This window comes from Peromyscus californicus, unplaced genomic scaffold (assembly GCF_007827085.1).
Source record: "Peromyscus californicus insignis strain IS unplaced genomic scaffold, ASM782708v3 Scaffold_8__1_contigs__length_139910024, whole genome shotgun sequence".
Classification (NCBI taxonomy): Eukaryota; Metazoa; Chordata; class Mammalia; order Rodentia; family Cricetidae; genus Peromyscus; species Peromyscus californicus.
Genome location: NW_026294606.1, coordinates 18,814,154 through 18,829,044, shown reverse-complemented (window position 1 = coordinate 18,829,044; position 14,891 = coordinate 18,814,154). Strand labels below are relative to the sequence as shown.

The 14,891-nt window shown below is 47.8% G+C and overlaps 1 protein-coding gene across 1 annotated transcript in view; it reads left to right on the top strand.

Annotated features, from left to right (window-relative positions):
* Window positions 1-621: 621 nt before the first annotated feature.
* Gmpr (guanosine monophosphate reductase) overlaps window positions 622-14,891 on the top strand; it is a 40,995-nt gene continuing 26,725 nt past the window's right edge. Inside the window, exons 1-4 of the mRNA XM_052727360.1 lie at window positions 622-935; window positions 7,459-7,578; window positions 10,199-10,282; window positions 14,582-14,755. Coding sequence (XP_052583320.1) covers window positions 849-935; window positions 7,459-7,578; window positions 10,199-10,282; window positions 14,582-14,755 — 465 coding nt within the window. The 5' untranslated portion in view covers window positions 622-848. The remainder of the gene's footprint in view (window positions 936-7,458; window positions 7,579-10,198; window positions 10,283-14,581; window positions 14,756-14,891) is intronic.

Genomic DNA, 14,891 nt, shown 5'->3' with positions numbered 1-14,891 from the left:
GTGGGCCTGCCCCTTTTTTGCGAAGGGGGAATTGGGAGATCCTGTTGGACCTGACATTTTTTTTTTTCTTTTACTGTGGATAAAGAAGGCCACACTCTACAGCCAGGCTCGGTGGCTCACGTCTTTAATTCCAGCACTCACTCAGGAGGCAGCACCAGGAAGGCAGAGGCAGGCAGATCTTTATGATGTTCGAGGCCATCCTGGTCTACATAGTGAGTTCCAGGACGGTCAGAGCCAAATAATGAGACCTTGTCTTAAAAAAAATAGTAATAATAAAGAAAAAAAGAAAAAAAAAAAGAAAAAAAGCCATATTCCTGGTCTCCTAACTACCCTGGTAACTGGCAAGCTTGTGCCTCTTCTAGCTTCTCCTTTTCCCCTCAATGAGTCAGACGAGGGTACACTCTGGGGAATGGGAGACTTGGTTGCAGGGCTTCCTCTAATCAGCAGACATCTCGCAGCTCAGCCCCTCCTAGAGGGAGGGTTCTAGGGTCCCGCATGGCAGATTCCGGCTTCACAGCAATGCTCAGGCAGAAGGAGCTGGGCCCGGGGGAGGGGCTCAGCCAGGAGACCGGGCTGTGGGCGGGGCGGTGGGCGGGACCTGGAGGGCGGGGAGGGGCGGGACACGCCCCCGGGGCGCTGGGCTGGTGGAACTGTGCGGCGGGCTCGGGGCGCGCCGGCTTAAGAACACGGCGTACGCACCGGGCTTGCCGAGCACCGGGCTTGCGGAGCACCGGTCTGCGCACAGCCATCCCGGCGCCGCTGTACGCACGCGCCCCGCAGCCCCTGGCTGACGCCGGCCTTCGCACCGCCTCCGCCGCCGCAGGAAGCCACCGCGCAGCGCCGGCACCATGCCCCGCATAGATGCGGACCTTAAACTCGACTTCAAGGATGTTCTGCTGCGACCTAAGCGGAGCAGCCTCAAGAGCCGAGCCGAGGTGGGGGCCGCTGGCATGCCGCCTTCGGGCTGGCAAGGGGGAAGTGGGTGCAAGGGTTGGCACGGGGTGCCTCGTCTGTGCCCAAGGCAGAGGTGTCACACCTTCTACCCACTCCGAGAAAGGGGAAGGCCAGTCGGTTTTCTCTTACACCTAGACTGTCTTTAGGGTCCGTGACAAGGGGGCCTAGTTCGGGCCTGGAATTATAAAGGCGTCTGTTAGTGGGCTTAGGGAAGTTCACACTGAAACTCAACCGCAGAGCAGCTAAGATCAACCAACCAAGTGACTTTAGAAGGAATGGGTCTCAGGAGGGGCACTCAGGGAGGAGAGGACGCGGTGATGGAAAGGAAGAGAAACGCAGCTGCAGATTCTTGGGCTTTGGAGCAGTGTCCGCTGGTGCTGGGACTTGCCTCTGCTGATTTAGCATTAGGTCCTGTGGTAATGTCGTGAACACAACAAAACAAAACAAAACAAAGAAAAAAAAATCCAAACCTGGGCGCTCACAGCTCTCAAGTTCAAGATTTTCTTCATGAGTTTTAAATGCTCTTGCCGGAGCTGAGCTTGGGGACTTGCTTCTTGGTGGCACTCTGCGGTACCTGACAGTCTGCAGTCCCAGCCCAGAGTGAGGCAAGCGGACGGCGCTGGCGTGAGGGTCATTCCGGCCGTTTGGAAGTTAGTTGTGTGATAATAAGATGGAAGCTTGGAAACAGGTGGAGACGGGAGACGGCCGAGGTCAGACTTTAAAGGATAAATAGTTTTCTGGAAAGGCGGAGCCCGCTGAAGGAGTAGTGTTCCGGGACTGTGGCTTCGCTGCTCTGCGGGAGAGCAAAGGACAGGACGAAGAGCCTGAAAGGACAGGGTTTGAGTTTGAGCCCAAGGAGTAAACATGGGGGAGCTGAGCCAGTTTGCCCGCCCCATCCCTCTGGCTTCACAAACAAGACCATAAATAAATCCCCTCAGCAAACAACTCTTTCAGGTGCCCAGGCTGGACTGCCCTGCCTGTAACTGCCAGCTGGGGGTTGGTACGGATTAGGTCTGCCTCCTGCACTAGCCAATGAACGAGTAGACCCAAGTCACTTTCCCTAAGCAGGAGCATTGGCTGCTTGGAGCCAGAATGGGACAAGACAGGAAGTGGTGGGGGGGGGGGGGGGGCAGGCGGCGATGGACCCTTATCCACCCAGATTAGATGCCCCTGGGCCTGTCCTTCAGGTGTACTTTCTGGTGCTAAGAACCAGGCAAACCTTTGGAACAAAAATAGACACTAGAGAAAACACCTGAACTGTTGTATAGGAACTAGTAGCCAGTAAGTACCTAAACCCGGATCAGGATTTATAATTTGGTAGCCTCAATGTTTGTTTGTTTGTTTTCTTAATGTTTATGTAAAATTTATCTAGATGTGAGCCATTTATTTATATATATATATATGTGTGTGTGTGTGTGTATATATATATATATATATATATATATATATATATATATATATAAAGCAAACATCTATGCATTTGCTGAACTAGGAAGGCTCTTGAGAAGGTACAGTATTAATATTTATGTGAACAATATGATGTCATGCAACACTTGGTTTTATAACTTGTGCTGAGTGCCACTCCTATTGTCCCAGCATGGGTTGACTCCTGCATCTATTCCCATCACAGTAAGAACTGGTGCCCCTGAGGATTGTTGCTCACACTGTAGCTTCTGTGATGGTGTTAAGTGGCATGGCTGTTCCCATTGTTTGTGGTCTAGCCTCCTGGGGCTGAGTACTCCTGCTTGGTGGATGAGCTCACACAATGTGACTTGCCTGCCTGGCACAGCTGAAGGAAACACCTTTGCCTCTCTACTGTCCCATCTCCGTGTTTCTTTTGTTGTCTGGTGCTTACGTGCCACGGGATTTGTTGATTGAGTTAAGACTTTTGGATGTATCTGATACACATGGGGTTTGCGTCATCCCAGGGGACCCAGTCTTGTGTGTACATGATCATGTATGTGTGTGTGTGCACAGAGGGTGGCCAGAGGTCAGCCTCTGGTTTTATTCCTCAGACACTGTCCACCCCTTTTTAAATTATTATTTATTTATTTTAAAGGAAATTTTGATACAGGGTTTTTCACTGGCTTGAAACTTGCCGAGTAGTCTAGTCAGGTTGGCCAGCAAGCTCCAGGGAGCTCTGTCCGTCAGTTTCCACTCCTCACACCCCCACCCGGGGGTTACAAATGTGCTGCTGTACCTAACTTCTAGCTTGGTTCCTGGGGTCAAACTCGGATCCTCAGGCTTGTATGACAAGCACCTTACAGACTGAGCCATCTCCCCAGCCACCTAGAGGTTTTTTTTTTTTTTTTTTTTTTTTTTTTTTGTCTGTTAGTTTTGTTTTTTAACATATTAACGCAGGATTTGAAAGTTGGGTATTGAAGAGTCTTCACAGGAGAGAACCACCCACTTGTCCTGAGACAGGGTAAATGCAAATGCCCTTCCATCTGCTTACAACTCTGTACTGATTGTTGGACCATTAGGGAGAGGTGGGGCTAACGGTCCCCATCTGTGACAGTCTGACCCTTAGGGGATAGAGACCAGGGCAGGGTGGAGAGAATATACAGAAGAAAGGGGTTCCAGTTTTCGTCAGTTCTGTTACGACGTATTTTATCTCCTTGACACTGTGTCCTGGGGCACAGAATTACAGAGGAGGCCACTCACTCCTCAACAGGCTTCGTTTGTGTCCCAGCTGGGCGCGCTGGAAGCCCCTGATCTAGGTGTGTGAGAGGGAGACAGCATCTGCTCCAGGCATCTCCCCAGCTCCTGCTAGCTGCTGGCCACTTTTGGCCCTCCTTGGCATGTAGATGTCCGACCTAGCCCCTAACTTCATTTCTGTAAGCTGTCCTCCTTTGGTGTGCTTGTGTCTGAGTGTTTCCCCTTCTGAGAGGAGCCATTCTACACCCTAGGTGACCCCATCTTTACTTGGTCACTTGCAAAGATCCTCTTTCCAAATAAGGTTATATTCACAGGTAATGGTGTTAGGATTTCGGTGTCATTTGGGGGAGCCACAATTCAACCCGTAGCAGCCTATGTAAACTTTGCTTTGTGGAATTAGAAGGTTTGCCCAGATTTGTTCTTAGTCATGAGTGCAGCGGATTCACCCAGGGAGACACTCCAAAATATACAGTTTCCAACACAGAGGCTTTGATGGATGCAGCTTGGGGCAGTCTTGACATGTTTGTGGAGATCATCAAGAAGGCTTTCTCTGTGTGAACCACTGCCCTGGCTTATGATGCACTTTTCACTTATGAGACTGTGTGGCTCATACCGGTGCTAAACTGTTCATGCTATCCAATGCAGAAACTTCCTGGGCCACATCAGCATCCAGAAAGCCTGTTCCTGGTACTCAGGATACTGGACCTCCCTCCCCACGTGACTTCAATCTGATCCTGGGCCTCTATGGACAGCTTCCAGCATGTCTTCCCAAAGACCAATCATGCTTCTAGGGCAGCCTCTCTCACCCCAAGTCAAGGGGCAGTTCTTTATGACCATGTTGGTGGGTGTTTATGGAGCTATACAGGCATTGCCTTTATGTGCCCTTAAGGAATTGGGAAGGAAGTGTGTGTGGGTGGGAGGCAGGGCCACTTCTCTGTGCCATCCCATGTTCGTGTCTTCCTGTCCATGAGTGATTGTTTTTGTTAGGGTCATGGAGGAGGTTAGAACATGTTTCCTGTAGTGACTCCTTAAGCTTGACTCATTACACCAAGCTGCTCAGAAACATGGCAGTGTGTACTTTAGACCTCCTGCAGAATGCTGGGTAATCATCAGACTGACTCACTGAAGAGAACGGAAATTATTTGGGGGGTGACGAACGGGAGTTTGCTATGTTCTGAGTGGGGATTTGGAGGTGCTATATCTGGGGTATTCAGCAGCTGTGGTGGAGTAAAGGCCCAGGAGACTGAAGTATTTATCTCTCTGCACAAGTGGACTGTTTTGGGTGTGTGTGTGTGTTGGGTAGATAAGGTTAGGACAGATAATTTCATTTCTCATTCTTAGAACTAAGTATTGTGAAGAATCTGCCTTATGTCATTTGGGAGGGAGAGGTTTGTTGGCAGAGCCTGGTGTATGTGCTAAACATGGGTTCTGTTGCTGAACTACACACCTCCAGCCCCACAAATCTGCCTTGTGGAGATAGGAAGCCAAGGCTTCATTGTTAAAGCTGCCCTTTTCTGTGAAGTGCTGGGTGTGTGTGTGTGTGTGTGTGGGGGGGTGCAGATAGGTTTTGGTGTGCCAAGAAAAAGCCATTGTGATCTCATGGGGACAGAGTGCAGAGGCTCTTTCCTCCTGTGCATCTTGGGCAGAATTACAAGAGTATTTGAGACCCGGAATTCTGATTGTTTTCAGTCTGGGCAAAAAGCAGAAGGGGCAATAGTAGTTCAGAGTGGCCAGGAGTAGTCCCTCGGTCGTCTCGCAGGGTGTCAGCTGGACCTTGTAACACAAGGGTGGATCCTCAGGGTCTGTCTATCTTTTGTTTGAGACAAAGTCTGTTGTTGGCTTGGACTAGTCTAGCCTGGCCTAAGAGCTTTAAGGAATCCACCTGCCTCTGATCTCCTCATGGTTGGGATAATAGGCATGTTTCTGGCTCCCAGTGGCTCTGGGGATCCTAATTCAGATTCTCATACTTGCAAGGCAAGCACTCTACTGACTGAGACATCCCTACCAAAATTCTTCCTGACATGGCTGAGAGATTGGCAATAGCACCCTAAGGTGAGAGTGAGTGAGGGACTGGACTCTGCTGGGAAAGCTAGAACCAGGAATGGACACAGATCTGAAGGCGCAGCTGCCTGCAGGAGCACCCAAAGGAGAGAGGGTTCTGGATCTCACCTTGCCCTTGTCCTCCAGTTTCTCATTTGGTATTCACCATTGGTCAAACCCAAGCAGACAGGAGTTTGAGAAATGGAGTCTTGGGAGTGGCCTTTCTGTGATAAGCTCAAGCATAAGACTGTCTTGGGTCACAGGAGTAATTCTGACTCTGCCAGCTTTTTGCTTGTTTTGTTTTGTTTTTGTTTTTTGAGACGGGGTTTCTCTGTGTAACAGCTCTGGCTGTCCTAGAACTTGCTTTGTAGCCCAGGCTGGCCTCGTACTCACAGAGATGGACTGCCCCTGCCTCCCGAGTGCTGGGATTACAGGCGTGTGCCACCACTGCCCGGCTTCTGCCAGCATTTTTGCAAGGACCCAGCTCTGACACACCATTCTGCTAAGCCCTCAGTCCTGGCTGAACATCATACTGGATTCCTGACAGCTCGTAGTTACATGTGCGCTGAGGAAGGAGTTCCAGGAGAGTGGGTGGGCCCTCCCTGCAGCTGTCTACAAGTCAGAGGAACAAGTGTTTCTGTGCAGAAACAGATGGTTGCATCACCTCCCAGCTCTCATGATTACAAAGCAGCTGCTGGAGCTGAAAGGCAAAGGGATTAAGGGTTTGCAGCTCAGTGCTGGTAAATTTGGAGTGTGGCTCTAGGTGAACAGTGAGATGGGAGGGACCTGAAAGGAGGAGGAAGGAAGGTCACCATTGTTGGGGAAGAGTGCATGGGTTTTCCTAGAAGAATAGGCCCTCCTATAGTGGGTTTTTTGTTTTGTTTTGTTTTGTTTGTTTTTAATCTTTGGGGGCCCGCCACCCAGCTCCCAAATAAATACACAGAGACTTTTTCATACTTATGAATGCCTGGCCTTAGCTTGGCTTGTTTCTTGTCAGCTTTTCTTAAATTATCTCATCTACCTTTTGCCTCTGGGCTTTTACCTTTCTTTATTCTATATACCTTTCTTTCCTTTTTACTCTGTGGCTGATTGTGTGGCTGGGTGGCTGGCCCCTGGTGTCCTCCTCTCCTCCTCCTTTTCTCACTCCTCCCTCTTCTCTTGAGCCTAGATTTCTCCTCCTATTTATTCTCTCTGCCTGCCAGCCCCATCTGTTTCTCTCTCCTGCCTAGTTATTGGCTGTCCAGCTCTTTATTAGACCAATCAGGTGTTTTAGATGGGCAAAGTAACACAGCTTTACAGAGTTAAACAAATGCAAGATAAAAGAATGCAACACATCTTTGCATCATTAAACAAATATTCCACAGCATAAATGAATATAACGCATCTTCAACTAGTATTCCCCAGTACCTTCCAGTGCTTGGAAGTGGGGGAAATAGTAATGTGTATATGTGTGCTTAGGGTCAGAGGGAGACAGGATGAGGAAAGGAGATGGCAAAGGGATGGGAGGCTGCTGAAGGAAAGAAGGTCTTATATAGATCTTGGGCTCCATGGAAAAACATCCAGTGTCTTATTTGTATGTGTGGGGGGACACTGGGCACTGTTTCAGCTTTTGTATGTGGGTATTGCCTACTATTTGGTTTCCGTGTGGGCTGTCCTGGCCTTGGAACACTGGGCCAGAGCCCTAAGAGAGTCTAGGGGCTGAGGGGCAGACCTGTCCTTGGTGTTCTCCCGACCTGCTCTGAACACTGGGAATTCTGCATGCCTTACATAAGAGCCTACTCTCATTTCTTTCCCATTTGCCAACAGGTGGATCTTGAGCGAACTTTTACATTTCGAAACTCAAAGCAGACCTACTCAGGGATCCCCATCATTGTGGCCAACATGGACACCGTGGGGACATTTGAGATGGCTGCAGTAATGTCAAAGGTGGGAGCTCAACTGTGTCACTACATCCTCAGCTTTTTGGGGTGTGTGTGTGTGTGTGTGTGTGTGTGTGTGTGTGTGTGTGTGTGTGTGTGTAGCCTGGACTCATTCTCTGCTGAGTCTGCTTGTTGCCAGGAACATGTCTTTCCTGCTTCTGTAGTCAAAAGATGTGTCACATCTGAACTCTGCTTTCTGTGAAATGGTCTAGATATAGCTCTGTCTCTTCTGTGACAATGCCTGTGATGGTTTTAGAAATTAGGCTTTCAAAAGGAAGTTAGGCAACAGGATGAATGCCATATTGGAGAGGGCCATCCCCTTTCAGATGAAGACAGCCACTTTGCACGTAGCACTTATTGTGTTTTGGGGGGGCTCTATTGTTTCTGTTCTAATGTGTGTCTCAATTCTTATCATAACTCCATGGGGGTAGGCTCCTTTTGCAGATAAGGAAACTGAGGCAGAGAAAGAGGAGGGGCATTTCGCCCCAGGGCCTTCAGTCAAGTAAAGAGGCAGGACATAACCCCAAAGTGACTCTAGAATCCACAGGACACATCTCTAAAATGAATGGACCCCAAGGCAAGTTCAAGGTGTCTTTTGACTAGTGGCTTGGCCTGAGGAAAAATGGAGCAAACGCTGTTGTAGGCATTTGCTGCCTCATAGAGCCCTGTGTCAGGGATGAGAATCTTCCACATCTGACACTGGGGTGTTTCCTGATGAGGATGGAGTGGTGTATCTGTTTCTGCTTGTCATGTCTGCCAAGTGCAAAGATAAATGCAATTAGCTGGAAAAGCGTCTCACTGTGGGTGGCAGGTCTGACCACGGGAGGCACTGGGATTCATTATCAAGCAGTGAGGGGAGGGAAAGATTCTCAAATTATGAGCTCAGAAAGTGGAGTTGGAGGTCATCCACCTGACTGAGGATGGGCTATGTGACTGTCAGCTCTATGCCTCTGCCAGAGGGGGGTCTGAGGCGAATAAGCTAATTGCTAAAGGAATGTGGTGTTTTTTTCTCTCTCAATCTTTTCCTTGCTTTTGTCATTAATGGCTACTCGGAGTAGGCCAGTTCAGGCACTCTCTCCACTATTGCTAGTAGTCTAAGGTGAGGTCACCCATGTGGTTCCTGGAAACTTCCCTAGCACCCTGTTTCTCCCTGTTCCCTTGATGTCTCCCTCTATCATGGTATCTCTTTTCTTGCTCTCCCACTCTGTCCCTGGTTCTAGCTTGACCATCCCATTCCCTTATGTTCTCAACCCTCACCCCAACCCCCACTGCCCCCCACCTCCAGTTTGCTCATGTAGATCTCATCTATTTCCCCTTCCCAGGGTGATCCATGCGTCCCTCTTGGGATTCTCCTCCCTGCTAGCCAGCTTCTCTGGAGCTGTGGGTTGTAGTCTGGTTGTCCTTTGCTTTTCATCTCGTATCCACTTATGAGTGAGTACATACCATGTTTGTCCTGAGTCTGGGTTACCTCACTCAGGCCTTTCCCATTTCCATGGCAAAGTCCCCCCAATGCCATAGCCGACGTCGGCAGAGATAACCATTCGTGGTTCTGTGAGTTTTCTATTTTTGGGATCCACAGAGAGTGTGAATTAATAGAGTCATAGAATTTTATAGTGGGAATTGGAGGTGTAGGGTGATTCAGAAATTAGAGAGACCTCAGAGAAGGGAAGTTTGATTCTGGCCATGGTTGTGAGCAGTTGCTAAATTAATTATTTCTTCCTCCTCTGCCCTACCCTCCTCTTTGAGGCAGGGTCTTGCTCTATAGGTCTGGCTGGTCTTCCGCTGCTATGGGTTCTCCAATTTCAGCCTTCAGAGCACTAAGTGATAGAGGTTTAGGCATGTGCCACCCTACCCAGCTTTGCTATATATTTCTTAAATTCTTTTTTTTTTAAAGATTTATTTATTTATTATGTATTCAGAAGAGGGTGCCAGAACTCATTCCAGATGGTTGTGAGCCACCATGTGGGTGCTGGGAATTGAACTCAGGACCTCTGGAAGAACAGTCGGTGCTCTTAACCTTTGAGCCATCTCTCCAGCCCATTTCTTAAATTCTTTAAGCGCTATGTCTCATAACAATAATAATTCTGTTCAAAGTTATTCTGAGAATTCCATGGTGTCTGCCCAATGGTGGTCAAGTTGAATTCAATAGTCAGAGTTGTAGGGTTATCTACATAACCTCCTCCCTTCTTGGCTTTCAGAAAAAAGTATTTAGGTTGTGTATTGGAGGAAGCTTTGGGTGTAAGGCAAGGTCCTTTGGTTGGCTGAGCAGAAGCTTGCATTAGAATGCTCACTCTCTGGTCTGGGGGCCCCTCTACCTATGTGTTCTTGTGTGTGGGCAAAAGCTAGACGGGCCAGCAGGGCGGGAAAGCTCCTTTGTTCTTGCCTCTTGGCGGACTTTCCCTGGCTGAACACACGTGGTCTGATCATATCGGAGCAGGAGGCCGTTTTGGGATCCTTGCTTCATTGTGCACACCTTTGTTTGTTTTTTGGTTACCAGGAACACATTCAGAGCAAATTAGGCATGAGTGGCAGCCACAGATGGATTTGTCTGCGGCTTATCCCGCAGGTGGAGGGGGAGGTGGGTTTTCCCGGCTCCTTCCTGACAGACCATCGGTTTTGTTTCCTAGCATGCCATGTTTACAGCTGTTCACAAGCATTACTCCTTGGAAGACTGGAAATGTTTTGCGGAAAACCACCCTGAGTGCCTGCAGGTATGATGACACGTTTGAGTGACAAGGGCTGAGGGGAAGAAGAGGCTTCATTGATGTCAAAAGTATTTGGAGGCTAGTGGGTCACTGCCAGGGCTCTGCTGAGGAAACCTGCCGCACCGGGTATTAGAAAACGCAGGATTTCCCTGTGAGGACACCATGGAGAGTGAAGCATCCATCACCAGAGTCTGGGGAAGGCCTTACTTCCTCAGGGGTTTCTAGGTGAATCCAATCTTAGTGCTTTTTCCTGGCTACAGACAGCGTGTCCTAGTTATAACAAATTGCCTTGTAGTTCAGTACTCTACACACCTGCTAGGATGGCTGTCATTAGAATGATGTGAGAATCGTTGATGTGGAGAAATTGGAATGCTCGTATATAGTTGGGAGGAATGTAGGTGCTGAGACTGCCTTGTAAATGACCTAAAAACTAGTGCTGGATGGTTTAATGTCAATTTAACACAGGCTAAAGTCATCTGAGAGGAGGGAACCCCAGTTAAGAAAATGCCTCCATAAGATCGAGCTGTAGGCAAGCCTGTAGGACATTTTCTTAATTAGTGATTGATAGGGGAGGGCTCAGCCCATTATGGGTGGTGCCATTTCTAGGCTGATGGTTCTGGGTTCTATAAGAAATCAGGCTCAGCAAGCCAGTAAGCAGCACCCTCCATTGCTTCTGTATCAGCTCCTGCCTCCAGGTTCCTGCCCTGCTTGAGTTCCTGTCCTGACTTCTTTGGAAGCAGAAGCCAAATAAAGCCTTTCAGCTCCAAGTTGCTTTGGTCATGGTGTTTTGTCACAGAAATAGTAATCTTAAGACACTCCTCAAGAAAGTAAAGCATGAGTTACCATGTGACCCAGCAGTTCCATTTCTAGAAGAAATGAAACCATGTGTTCACACATAGACTTGTTCATGAATGCTCATGACATTTACAATAGCCCCAAAGTGGGAAATATAAACTAAACAACTAAAATGTCTAGTTGGTGGACAAATAAATAAAATATGATCTACCAATATGATAGACTGTTGTTCAGCCCCAAAAGGAAACGAAGTACTGACTTATGTTATAGTGTAAACAAATCTTGAGAACATTTTGCAGAGTAAAAACCAAACACAAAAGCCCACAAGTGTGATTTCATTAACAATTGCCCATGGTGGGTAAATACTCAGAGACATGGTTATCTGGGCCTGGTAGCAGGAGGAAGGAATTAAAGAGTAATGCCTAAGGTTCATTTGGAGCCAGGTCTGGTGCCGTAGCCTGTAATCTCAGTTACTTAAGAGGCTGAGGCAGGAGGAACTCAAGGTCAAGGGCAGCCTGGGAAACTTAGTCAGACCCGGTCTCTGAAATAAAAAGGAGCAGGGAGCTTGTGATGTAGCTCAGCCAGGATTTACCTGTGAGGATTAAAAAGTGTGTGACACCCTAGATTCAGTGTAGCATGAATCTTAAAAGTTCTTATTAATAAAATCAAACCTGAGCCAGGTATTGGGGTGAAATGCTGGTAGATCAGTGAGACAGAACAAGCCACAGCTATCTCACCTTGCCAATTCCTCAGCTGGTCCTGTTTCCTCAGACTGGAAGCCTCTGAGTCTTCATCCAGAATGAATCTCAGCTGAACTGTGTTGCTCCAAAGCCTGAAAGCTTAACCAGCCAAATGCTTCTAGTTTCTGGTCTCCACGCCTTATAAACCTTTCTGCTTTCTACCACCACTCCCTGGGATTCAAGGCTGCTTTCTGGGATTAAAGGCGTGAGTCACCATGCCTGACTGTTTCCAATGCGGCCTTGAACTCACAGAGATCCAGAGGGATTTCTGTCTCTGGAATGCTAGGATTAAAGGCGTGTGCTACCACTGCCTAACCTCTATGTTTAATATTGTAGCTTTTCTGTTCTCTGACCCCAGATAAGTTTATTAGGATATACAGTATTTTGGGGAACACAATACAGTACCTAGTGCTGTCACAAAAGATCAAAAATCCTTCTGGGAACCAGGAAAATGTTCTATAATAATGGCATGACTAAATATGCTAAAATTGTTGTGTACTTCAAGTGATGTCTTAGTTGGGGTTTCTGTTGCTGTGATGAAGCACCATGACCAAAAGCAACTTGGTGAGGATGGGGTTTGTTTCATCTTACAGAATGCACATTGAGTAGTCCATCATCTAGGGAAGTCAGTGTAGGAACTCAAGACAGGCAGGAAGGGAAGCAGAGGCCAAGAAAGAGTACTGCTTACTGGCTTATAGTTTGCCTAACTTACTTTCTTACATCACCCAGGACCACCAGCCCACAGGTGGCACTGCCTATAGTGAGCCGGGCCCTCTCACACCAGCCATCAATCAAGAAAATGTACCACAGGCTTGCCCATAGGCCCAGTCTGGTAGGGGCATTTTCTCAATTGAGATTCCCGCTTCCGAGATGACTGTAGCGTGTGTCAAGTTGACATAAAATTAGCCAGGATGGGGGACTCTGTCTCAGTAGCCCAGCTCCACTAAGTAAATGGGTGTTCAAAAATGATATCTATAAGCCCTCCCATCGCATAACTGAGTTTCCTTCCAATACATTCTTCTGGTTCTAAGCCAAATCCAGCAGTGAGGTCTGGGCTTGCCTCTTTGTGGGCAGATCATTTATGATGAGATAATGATTTTGGGTGCTAGCATGGCTGTGGCTGCTGTCACTATGATTTAATTAGGTGTGGACTTCCACTACAAAAAGTTTGGTTTAAGAGATAAAATAATTCTGGCTCAATATAAAGTCTTTCGTTTTTGATATATTGTTCAGAGTGTCTCTGCACACTCCTTGCATATGCCAAAGTCCTTGGTTGCTGAGGTTCTATAGATAAATCTACATCTAACTTATATATATCCTCCTATAGATTTAAATCATTTCTATAAGACTTGTAATGTCCCATGTAATACAAATGCTATATAGCTAATTATTGCATATTACTGTTTAATAACAACAAAACAACAAAAATCTCACATCAACCTGGGTGTAGCTTTTTAAAAAGACTTATTTTTATGTGTGTGTTTGCCTGCATGTGTCTGTGTGCATTACATGTATGCCTAATGCCAGCAGAGGCCAGAGAAAGGTGTTGGATCCTCTGGAACTGGAGTTCCATATGGTTGTAAGCCTTTGTGTGGGTGCTGGGAACCAAACCTGGGTCCTCTGTAAGAGTAGTAAGCCTTAACCACTGAACCATCTCTCCAGCCCCTGGTTTTATTTACTTGTTTGTTTTAAGACACAATGTTTTAGTTTCCCCCCTCTATTTCTGTGATGAAACACTCTGACAAAAGCAACTTAAAGGAGCATGTATTCTGGTTCACAGTTCAAGGGTACAGACTGTCATGGTAGGGAGGTCAAGGTAGCAGCTGCTTGGAGCAGCGGATCACATGCACCCTCAATCAGGAAGCCTAGAGTGAAGAATGCATGCTGCTCAGCTCCCTTTCTCCATTTACACATACCCCAGGATCCCAGCAAAGGAATGTTGCCACGGGTCCCCCACCTCAACTAATGCAACCAAGGTAATCTCCCAAAGGCATGCCCAAGAGGCCTGTCTCCCAGGTCATTCTAGAATCTCTCAAGTTGACAATATTGACCATCACTCAGGGCATGATGTACCTCAGACTGGCCTTGAGCTCAGTAGGCAGAAGAGAAGGGCCTTAAGCACTCTTCCAGTTGAGACATATCCCAGCCATAGATGTCCTTAACCTGTAAATGGGTGGTGTTCTCACTTGTTCTTTCTGGAAACTTCCCATGGTGCCCTTCTGTGAGTTTCCCCCAGGACACATTTTGCATCAGTAGCTCTACAGTAGTTCAACACAGCAAGCTTGAGAAAACTGAATGGAAGCTGAGGATAAGGCCTTAAGGATTTCAGAATCTGTTTACTGTGAGGTTTTATTGCTGAATCCCAGGTTCAAGGATGGGTGTAAGTCAAGGGCGTGAAAGAAAAAATAAAGTTTAGGTCAGCCATGGAAGGAGCAGGTCTCCTTTACCTCTGCTGCTGTTTGTCTCTTGAATAGAGCCTCTGTGTTTGCTCAGGGTAGACCTCAGAGGGTTGCCGGATTGCGGGGGGGGGGGGGGGGGGGTTGCTTTGAATACTGCTGTTCATGGCTGTCTTTTTTTTTTTTTTTTTTCGTTTTTTGAAACAGGGTTTCTCTGTGTAGCTTTGCGCCTTTCCTGGGACTCGCTTGGTAGCCCAGGCTGGCCTCGAACTCACAGAGATCCACCTGGCTCTGCCTCCCGAGTGCTGGGATTAAAGGCGTGCGCCACCACCGCCCGGCTTCATGGCTGTCTTCTATGCTTCACTTTGCCACAGCATGTAGCCGTGAGTTCGGGCAGTGGGCAGAATGATCTAGAGAAGATGAGTCGCATCTTGGAAGCTGTGCCACAGTTGAAGTTCATCTGCCTGGATGTGGCCAATGGGTATTCGGAACATTTTGTGGAATTCGTGAAACTGGTCCGATCCAAATTTCCTGAACACACCATCATGGTAGGTATGATGGGAGGTTCTCAAGACGAGGACTCTAGGGGGTACAGTGTGCTGGGGGTGGGGCCTGGGCCTTTCCATTTTGTTGCAAGAGTAGTTTCGAATCCCCAGGAAAGGGAAGATCTGAAGAACTAGCTTT